General features: G+C 45.7%; 1 protein-coding gene across 1 annotated transcript; it reads left to right on the top strand.

Annotated features, from left to right (window-relative positions):
- The first annotated feature begins 384 nt into the window (after positions 1 to 384).
- LOC121784248 lies at positions 385 to 1,293 on the top strand. The gene is made up of 2 exons (XM_042182409.1): positions 385 to 822; positions 1,282 to 1,293. Exons 1-2 carry the CDS (start codon positions 385 to 387, stop codon positions 1,291 to 1,293), a joined length of 450 nt encoding a protein of 149 aa, XP_042038343.1.
- Positions 1,294 to 11,033: the final 9,740 nt, after the last annotated feature.

The raw sequence follows: 11,033 nt of genomic DNA, 5'->3' as shown, positions 1-11,033 counted from the left end.
TACTGATTCTATTCGTGCAAACTGCTCGAATAATACTGAATCGGGTTAAAAGTGGATTGTAGAGTTTTTCCGTATACAAGTAGGATTCTATTTGCGTGAACTTGTGCGAACTTGCTCGAAACATGCTTTTCAATATACTAAACCTAATAATCTCCCACTTATACTCAAAACATGCTTTCGAGTATACCCACTGCCAAAAAGTCTCCCACTTATACACAAAGTAGGTATTGGAGCTAGACATATCGAACTACTATTCATTTCACATCATGTTTGAAACATGTTGCCACAAAGGCATTTTCTGTGAAAAAAATCTGCTTGGTTGTTCTCTGATCGTATCTTTTCCACCACTATGTTTTTATTGCGTACTTGATCTTTTCCACCACTATGTCTCGCAAAGATTGGGCGGAAAAGTTAGTTGATGCATTGTGGGCATATCGAACGGCTTACAAGACTCCAATCGGAACTTCACCATACAAGATGATTTTTGGAAAAGCCTGTCACTTGCCGGTTGAACTTGAGCATAAAGCTTATTGGGCTTTGCAAAAGCTCAACTTAGACTATGAGGCTGCAGCTGAGAAGAGAATGTTTGATATGAATGAGATTGATGAGTTTAGGCTACACACTTATGAGAGTGTTGATCTCTACAAGGAATGTGCCAAGAAGATACATGATGCAGCTATTAAGCCTCGTCAATTTCATGAAGGACAGTTGGTTCTTTTGTACAACTCTATGCTAAAGTTCTTCCCAGGAAAACTCAAGTCAAGATGGTGGGATCCCTATGTGGTGCACAAGGTGTACCCCTATGGTGCTGTTGATATCAAGGTGCACAACACCCAAATGCACACAGTTCCCCCACATCAAATAAAGTAGAAGTTTTTGAACCTTAGAGCCTTAGGAACATCCACCCAAAACACTACAAACCAATAGCCCCGTTACAAGCCTTTAAGCCCTTCAGTAGCTGCACGTGAAATCTAAGTCTGAAGCAATTGTGGTTGAGCACTATGAGAGAATGCAGTCCTAACATTCCCGGTGAAGGTATAAGTGACTGAGTGAACCTAGTGTTTGGCCGAGAGTTTGGGCGATCTTGACGAACGGATATACTGACTGGAAAGAAAGGGGGGCGGCGGAAGTTCAAGGCTGTCTAAGGCCGGATTGCACCTGATCCCGAGGGGAGGGATGGTTGAAAATATAACCCAATCTTTGTGTTTAGTCCTTCTGTTTTCGTTTATGTGTTTTCTCTTCTGTGCTTATTTTTGTGTTTTTTTTTTCTTTCCGTTGTAGTCTAAGGTCTAGTTTAGGATTGAGTCGGTCAGGGGAGTAACCAGGCTAGAATTTGACTTATTTCTTTTTGTTTATTCTTCACGCTTGAGGACAAGCATGTGGTAAGTGTGAGCAGTTTGATGAGTCGTATTCTAGGCCTTGGTTACTGGTCAGTGTGATGTGCATAATTGGATTATATCTGCAAAACAGTTGCTTAAGTGTGCAGGATGAGTGTTCTAGCCAGTAGGCAAAGCTTCGGATACTTCAGGTGAAAAGGGCGTCAGAACGATTACATACTGACCAGGATGCATGCAAAAAAATATGGCTCGAGATGGAGAAGAAGGATAGCTGGGGCTGGTCAACCGCAATTAAGGGCAGAGAAGTCATTTCGCAATGAGGTTTTACCCTAAAATCAAGGGCAAGCCTCCCTATAAAAGGAAGCCACTTGGAAAGATAAAAAGAATCATCATCATCCACTCTTAGGTAGAAATCTCTCGGGAGTTCAGTTCTTCAGTCCAGTCTAGAGTCTCATTCCTCGCCATAGCCATGATCACCTGAGTTCCAGAAACCTCCGGAGTTCCAGACGTTCTCTTTCCAGTCAGCACGATCGTAGTTAGCAGTTCCATCGCCCGGAGTGGCAAAAACAATCTTTATTTTCTTTCTAGTTAATCTTGTTTGTTTTCTCTACGTTGGATCTTTCACATTTCCAGTATTTTGCTTATTTTGAAGTCTTGGTTGTGATCCAAACGTTTTCTAAATGCTATGAAGTTGTTTCGTTTCGGTTGTATCGTTGTTCTTTCTTCTTTCTGCCTAGTTAGCGTAGATCTAGCATTTTCGGTTGTCTCTAGTGTTAAATCGCATATTTCAGTTTAGTAGTTAATTTCTCTAAGTTAGCTGGTTGTTTACTGTTTGATCGCGTTTGAAGATTGTTACATGCGAAGCTCAGTTTACGTGATTCTTACCACCTTGCATGTTGGCAGGTAGGCGAAGTTTCATTTTAAGTGTTTGAGTTAGAGTTGGAATTTTGGTAGTAGATCTGTGTTCTGAAGCTGTTAATCTGTGTTTTCATGGCGTTGAATCTGGTTGGTGATCAGATTATTTTCATGTTGAAGAAGATGACATCTCCATCAAGTTTTGGGACCACTTTGCTTTTTAGTTGCTTTTTACTTTTGTCCTTCACTTTTTAGCTTGTACCCTACAGATCTGTCAGCCCAGTCACCATAACTACCACTTATTCTCTGACCTTCAGTTTAGTCTTTTATAAAAACCCAGTACTTTTCACATATTTTTTCTGTTACACCCCATAAACCAATTTCCACGTACGCAACCACATGTCGACCACCCTTCACCCGTCCTAGTCAGTAAAGTACCATCTTAATTTCCCGTCTAGTTAGAGACTCAACCCAAGCGTGGTAGCTAACCAAACCTTCCAGAATATCACCACAATCACTCCAAATCGTCACCATCTCTGTGAGATTCGACCCCTACCTTCACTATACTACCCAGTAGAAGAGGGTTAGGGAATTATTGATACCAGGTTCAGGATTAGTTGGGGCTTGTTTTATCCTGATCAGTAGGATACACCTGGGCTTGAACGACACCTGACGCAAACCTGCTCTTTCAAATGGCGCCGCTGCCGGGGATGAATGGCGTTATTACTGTTATTGTGAGTGATACTTTGGCGTATATACTGTGCATAATTTTTCTCTTTTCCTTTCGTTTCAGTTTATGAGCAGCAACTCGTCTCCTGACCATCGGGGACTGAAGATACTCCAGCGAGGGACTATACTCGTGACCACTCGTTCTGGCCTGTCAACAACTTTGTCTGACTTAGGTTCGAGTAGTGACGAGGAGCAATACACCATAGAAGGACCAATACCGGAAGAGATACCAAGGATAGAGAGAAACCCGAGAAGGATGGCCGCTCAAGGAGAAGAAGATCCTGAGATCGGGACGCTGAACGCACATACCGAGGGAGTACCACCTCAAGCCATAGTTGTGACCCCAGGGCAAACTGCCTGTGATGTGAAGCCTCATGTGATCGCAATTCTGCCTACATACTGCGGGAAGAATTACGAAGGGCCGTATGAGTTCCTTCATGAGTTTTGTAAAATTTGTAGGGCACAGAGAAGGCCAGCAGGAGCGACTGAGGATGATTATAGACTGAAGGTCTTGCCGTTCGTACTGAAAGGGGAGGCTAACACCTAGTTCATGCGCCTGCCTCCCGACACCATTGAGAGTTGGGCTAATTTCAAGTCAGTATTCCTAGGCAAGTTTTTCCCGTCATCCAAGACAAGCGCGCTGAAAAGGGAAATAATTAGTGTGAAGCAAGGGTACGATGAACCTTTGAGCGATTATTGGGCGAGGTATATGGGCCTTTTAGATGCATGTCCCAATCATCGCATGGCGACATTGAGATACATCATACCTTCTATGAGGGGATGAACATAATAACCAAGGACCTGACCAATTTGTCGTCGGGAGGAAGCTTCACGCAGCTACGGGTCAGCGAAGCGAAGAGGGTCCTAAGGAAACTACTGAGTGCGAAGAAGGAGTATGACCATTCAAGGGATGGATACAACCGAGAAAGGGTTGCAAGTGCCTCATCTACTGACCAGGAGCAGAAGCTTGAACAGAAGATGGATTTGAAGATGGATGAGGTGAAGAAGTAACTCCTAAGTGCAATCGGGAAGAATACACCGCCGACTTCCCCAGTTGGAAACTACAAGGGTGCAGAACAGGGAAACCAAGAACCGAGCTATGATCAGCCAAACGACTCGGTCAGTATGGAGCAGGCTAATGCTGCCGGGTATTTTAACTCAAATGGGAATTGGATCCAGGGGAGACAACGAGACGCACCATGGAGGGATCACCCAAATTTTCGATGGGGAGATGGGAACCAAAATCAAAACCAAGGTCAAGGTCAGAACCAATATAACCCCCACTCGAACCAAAACCCCAACTGTGGGCCAGCAAACCCGGACCACCAGTTCAACTGGTCAGGAAGGAACCAACAATCCCAAAACCAAAACCCACAACACCAAAACCCAAACCCTCTCTACATACCACCCCACCAGAGAAACTTCCAAAATTACCAAAATCAGCCGAATCAAGCACCCCAACACCATCAGAACCAAAATAATTTCCAAAACCAGAACCAGAACCAATATCACCAAGACCAGTATAACCCTCCTGGTCAGTATAACCAATACCCACCTAACCAGAACCAGCAAAACTTCCAAAATTTCCAATCCAACCAAAGTTCCCAGTATAACCAGCACCAAGGCCCAAATCAGTCACGATCCATGGAGGACATGATGGGAGAATTGCTCGCGTCGCAGCAAGGTATCAAGGGCGAGTTGCAATCCCACAACGAAGTAGTGCGGAGAATGCAAAATGCCCAGAAGGAACATAAAGCGAACATGGATATGATGAATAGGCAGTTGGCCCAGCTGGCCAGTTCGGTGGGTGATTTGAAAGGAAATGTAGGGAAACTCCCGTCTACAGTCCAAATACCCGAAAAAGACGAATGTGAGTAAGGTTACATTGAGGTCAGGAACTACTTATGATGGACCTCGACCGAAACAACCAAGTGGAGAGCCGAGTGGAATGAAGATAGGGGCGACACCATCTCAGTGGAAGAGCTTAATAGATCCATACCTCGGATGCAGGACCCATTTTTCTTGGGAGAGACGCCATGTGGAGGAGGTGAACCCGAGAACGTACTGGTCAGGAAGGAACCCCATCAAGAGGTAGAATCCAGAACGGAGGCTCAGTTCCAGAATTTGCCCAAGGAAGATTCCAAGGAGGTTGCTGAGGGACCGGTAGAGGAGAGAAAGGGGGAGAAACCATTCCCTTTCCGCTTTGTTACAAAAAGAAAGAAGGAGAACCCGGTGGATTATTTGTCGATTTTTGGGAAATTGGATGTCACCATACCATTCCTCTAAGCCGTGAAGCTACCCCTTCTTGGGAAATTTATTAAGTAGTTTATAGCCGGGAAAGCCCAGGAGGATGGGAAGATCATGGTGGAAGGGATAGCGTCGGCGATTGTGCAGGAAAAACTACCACCCAAGAGAGCCGACCCAGGTATGTTCACTCTACCCATAACTGTAGGAGATGTAAAAGTCGAGCATGCAATGTGTGACCTGGGGGCATCTATAAATGTTATGCCATTGTCAATATATAACCGATTGAAGGGAGTTAGATTGTCGAGTACTAGGGTGTTTATCCAACTGGCTGATAGGTCATGCATAAGTCATGAGGGTGTTTTAGAGAATGTGTTGGTTAGAGTGCATGATTTTACCTACCCTGCTGACTTTTAGGTGATTAAAATGAGTGAGTCCGAGGCTAGGGAATCTAGTGGCATATTGTTAGGGAGACCATTTTTGAGAACGACCAAGACAATAGTAGACATGGCTGAGGGGACAATTTGCATTGATTTCCATGAAGACCCCTTAGTCCAAGATTTTCTTGAGACCGAACTATTGCAGGAGAAACTTCAAGCTTTAGATGTGTATGAGCAGGCTGACGTAGAAGCTGCTGCATGGTGCGATCTGATCAGTAGCCAAGGGTTGACTGATGAAGAAATAGAAGGAGTGATCAAGGAATTTTGCCAGAAATCAGAGTTAATAGGAGCCGCAGGGGCTCAGCTACCAGCTAGTATAGAGGAACCCCTAGGGGGTGAATTAGAAAAAAAAGGAGAAGCTGAAAGAAACCCTCTACCCGAAGACACACTTCCACCCTAAGTCGAGCTGAAGAAACTGCCATCGAATCTGATGTATGCTTTCCTCGGAGAGGAGAACTCATATCCAGTGATCATCAGCAGCAGCCTTACAAAGGAAAGAGAGGCGAGGCTACTGACTGTGCTGAGCAAGAACATGAAAGCGATTGGATGAAGTCTTACAGATTTGGTGGAGATAAGCCCCGACGTCTGCATGCACCATATTAGGCTGGAGGAAGGAGCAAAAGCTCATCGAGATGCTCAAAGGAAGGTAAACCCTAACATGCGAGAAGAAATATTGAAGGAAATCGTGAAATTGTTGTCGCTAGGGATTATCTATTCAGTGCCGGACAGTGAGTGGGTCAGCCTGATCCACATGGTTCCAAAGAAATCGGGAATCCAAGTCGTTCAAAATGAGAGGAATGAGTTGATCCCAACGAGGCTAGTCACGGGTTGGCGAATGTGCATCCATTACCGAAAGCTGAACAATGCAACGAGGAAGGACCATTTCCCTTTGCCTTTCATCGACCAAATGTTGGAGACACTAGCTGGTATGAAGTACTTTTGCTTTTTGGATGGATACAACGGATATTTCCAAATTTAGGTGGATCCTGAGGACCAGGACAAGACTACATTCACTTGCCCATTCGGAACCTATGCATACAGACGCATGCCTTTCGGCCTATGCAACGCTCCAGGTAGGTTTCAAAGATGTATGATGAGCATATTCTCCGATCTAATTGAGGACTGTATAGAGATATTTGTGGATGACTTTACGGTCTACGGAGATTCTTTCGACTCATGCCTTCATCACTTAGACATAGTTCTCGAAAGGTGTCAAGCAAAGAGTTTGGTTTTGAACTTTGAGAAGGGTCATTTTATGGTCACCGAGGGGATTGTTCTAGGACACATGGTCTCAGAGAGAGGAATCCAGGTGGATCGAGCCAAGGTGGACGGTATATCCAAATTGTCGTTTCCTACTGATCAGAAGGGGATAAGGGGCTTTCTGGGGCACGCCGGATTTTATCGAAGATTTATCAAGGATTTCTCCAAGATCGCCCAACCCCTTACTCGACTTCTTCAGAATGAAGTGGAGTTCGTTTTTGATGAGCAATGCAAGGCTGCTTTCAACCTTCTCAAGGAAAAGCTGATATCCGCACCTATCATACGGGCTCCTGACTGGGACTATCCTTTCGAAGTAATGTGTGACACCAGCGACTATGAAGTGGGAGTCGTACTGGGTCAGAATCGATGGGAAGAGGTACGTAATTTTTTATGCATCTAAGACTCTGAATCAAGCCTAGCGGAATTACGATACCACTGAAAATGAGATGCTGGCAGTGGTGTATTCTTTCGAGAAGTTCCGGCCATACTTGTTGGGATCCAAGGTCATCGTATATACTGACCATGCAACGATTAAGTATCTGATTGCCAAGAAAGAATCCAAACCCCGTTTGATCCGATGGGTATTCTTATTACAAGAATTTGATTGGGAAGTGGAAGATAAGAAAGGAGTCGAGAACAAGGTGGCGAACGATTTGAGTAGAATAGTGCAAGATGGAAACAGCGAAGAGGTGCACGACAAGTTTCCAGAGGAGCATTTATGTGAGGTGATTTTTGAGGTCAGGAAAATTGACTGGGAAGAAGTGATGAAGCTTACTGGCCAGTACGATACAGCAAGAGGGAAAGAAAAGGTAGGGCAAGAACCATGGTATGCAAACCTAGCCAACTACCTAGTGACTGGAGAGCTTCCAGAAGTGTCGAGTATTACCAAGGCGAAAAGAATGAAGATTAAGAGTGAAGCAAAATGCTACTTTTGGGACGACCCCTATCTGTGGAGAGTGGGATCCAATCAAGTGATAAGGAGGTGCATTCCTGACTGGGAGCAGCGGGATGTCTTGATCCATTGCCATTCGTTAGCGTGTGGAGGACATTTTGGGCCCAAGAAGACGGCAAGGAAGATTCTGGATAGCGGTTTTTATTGGCCAACCCTCAACAAGGATGCATACGAATTCTGCAGAAGCTGTGAACGTTGTCAACTGACCGGAGGAATATCTGCCCGGGATGAAATGCCGCAGGTACCCATCATCGTTTGTGAGTTGTTCGACATATGGGGAATGGATTTCATGGGGCCTTTTCCTTCATCCTATGGCAATCTGTATATCCTAGTCGCGGTGGATTACGTTGCCAAATGGATAGAAACAAAGGCCACGAGCACGTGTGAAGCAAAGGAGGTGGCCAAGTTCTTAAAAAGTCCGATCTTCAGCCGGTTCGGAGTTCCAAGGGCGATCGTATCTGATCAAGGTACACACTTTTGTAACAGTACAATTGAAGCTGTAATAAAAAAGTACGGTGTGCACCATAGACTTTCGAGCCCCTATCATTCGCAAGCTAATGGTCAAGCGGAGATTTCTAACCGAGAGATAAAGAAGATTCTGGAGAAGACTGTAAATCCTTCTAGGAAGGATTGGAGTGTGAGGTTAGAGGATGCTCTATGGGACTATCGTACAGCCTACAAGACCCCCATAGGAATGTCCCCGTACCAGATCGTTTTTGGGAAGATGTGCCATTTACCGGTTGGAATTGAACACCGGGCATACTGGGCAGTACAGAAAGTGAATATGGATGCTACAGTCTGTGAAGAGGAAAGGAAGCTGCAGCTGCAGGAGTTGGAGGAACTCAGATTGGAATCGTTCGACTCAACCATGTGGTACAAGGAGCGAACCAAATTGTGGAACGACAGGAATCTGAGGACCAAGGATCTCCATGTTGGGCAGAAAGTACTACTTTTCCAGTCAAGACTGAAGCTCATGCCTGGGAAACTCAAGTCGAAATGGACAGGGCCTTATGTCATCACCTCACTCCGTTCCAATGGAGCAGTAGAAATTTCAAGGAGTCCTTCTAACTCTGAACCTTTTGTTGTGAATGGGCATAGGCTAAAAGTATTTAGGGAGAATAGTGAGGTGGGTGTAGTGGATGAGATTCCACTACAACCACATACTTTAGCCGCATACTGACCAGTAGGATAGGAATTTAGAATTCCACTGGGCTAATTCTTTTGAAAGTCTACATATACTGGCCAAGTAGAGTTCCAAATTGCCTAAGAGAAATGTAAATATTGTAAATACATAGTTAATTTTCGTTTACAAAATAAATTTTAGAAAATCCAAAAATATTTTCGGGCCTTAATTATTTTGGAGTATGCATTGACCACGAGATTACTTATCTGGTGCAACTTCAATTTTATTTAAGTGCCTATTTTAACTATTTTCCATATTAGGTAAGAATAGGGGGAAATTTGAATTATGGCTGTTGCAGCTTTGAAGGGTGAGGCAGCAAAAGGACGGGCATTGTCCAATAAGAAGGCAGCTTGCCCAACCGTCTCCGACACGTGATAAGGGCGACCTGGAACCGCCAAGTGCCGGTTAAATTGACCTACAACCGCACTCTCCCTCCCAAATAACCATACCGTCTCACCCATTCTCCCTCACAAACCCTCATTTCCATTTTCTCTCTTCCAAATTTCTCTTCCATCTCCTCCAGAAATCGAACCCAAATCTCCACCAACAAATCACCACTTTGAAACCATGGGAATGAAGGCGTTTGCAACCAAAATTAAACTCCCTTCAACCCGCTGAGAAGAACCACCGCCGAACCCACAACCATCAGAGCCGGCTCCGCAAGCACCAGCGATGGTCTCTTTAGACGCAATGGCGGAGTTTCTTAGGCTGCAAGATCCGACCAGAAATTAGGCGGCGGAATTGGCAAATTTCAGCCGAATCGGAGGACAGGGGAGCGTCACCGGAGCGGGCCCAGCAGTAGTCGCATCAGAGACAAGCGCGCAGCCCACGGCACAACCTCCATCTACCATGCCAACTTCCCCAACGACTCCACAAGAAGAGGAATCTCCCACTGAAGCAGCACCGTCAGAACCCTATCCGAACCACCGAGAGGCAGAGCCCATGGATGTTAACCCTATTGCGGCCTATTATGATTCTGATCCACAAGAAGAGGGAGGAAGTGCAGCTGAGGAGACGGCAGTCACAGAAACCGTCCATCATGAAGTGGCTAGGGGAGAAATAGATCTGAATGAGACGGCCAAGAAGCAGGGCATGATGACGGATGATGAATTTCAGGCTATTATGGATGGAGTGAACCAAAGAGCAGAAAGCACTACCTCGATGACCGCGGATCTGAACCTCACTTCGAGGGCAGTAGGAGAGAGCGAAGAGACAGGGGTAGTACGTGTACCAGAAGGCCCAGCCTACCAGCCTGGAGACCGAGCAGATAAAAGCCAAGCTAGGGACGATGAGATGCAAGTAGAGGAGGAGGAGCCAGTAACAGAAATCTAAGAACCAGCACCAGCGGCGCCTCCCGTCTTTAAACTGAAAACAGTCAAGAGGCAGTTGATTTTGAAGAGCGGTCCAGCGGCAGAGCGGCAGAAACCAACACGGGTGTCTCAGAGATGCCTGGGTAAATGGGCAGCAAGTAAAGCCAAGGCAAACACGGCAGAGAATCAGTTGGAAATTGTAAGCGAAGAGGAAAAGGACACTCCCAAAAAGTCTGGGGATGAGCCTATACATGCTACTGGCTTAGAAGATACCGCGGTTTCTCCAGCACAGAGCGAGCAAGGCGAAGAAACTGAAAGGGTGGCTGAGGGTCTGGACCTCGCACCCGAGTAAGTAGGGCCTGATGGATCTGAGAAAATCGATGCTCGTGTCCACGGAAAGACCACTTCTACTGCCTGAGATGAGTCTCTACTTCAAGCGGAGGAGGAAGCCAGATACCAACAATCCAGAAAGAGGAAAGGGAAGGCCCCGATTCAAAGATAGTCGGTAACCAAGAAGTCCCGAGTGGTGAACACTGGAATAGTCATCACTGAAGTTGCTCGGAGAACACCACCGAGCCGACAGGAATTGAGCGACAGTGAGTATGTGGCCAGCGAGGAATCAGCCTCCGACAGCGATATCTCTTTGGAGGATGAAGAGCACGGGGAACAACTACTTCCGGACGATCATCGCGAACTTTTACAACCTCCAGTAGAGAGGTTAAG

This window comes from Salvia splendens, chromosome 21 (genome assembly GCF_004379255.2).
Source record: "Salvia splendens isolate huo1 chromosome 21, SspV2, whole genome shotgun sequence".
Taxonomy (NCBI): Eukaryota; Viridiplantae; Streptophyta; class Magnoliopsida; order Lamiales; family Lamiaceae; genus Salvia; species Salvia splendens.
The sequence above is the reverse complement of the archived record's forward strand: the minus strand, read 5'-3'. Positions and strand labels throughout refer to the sequence as shown.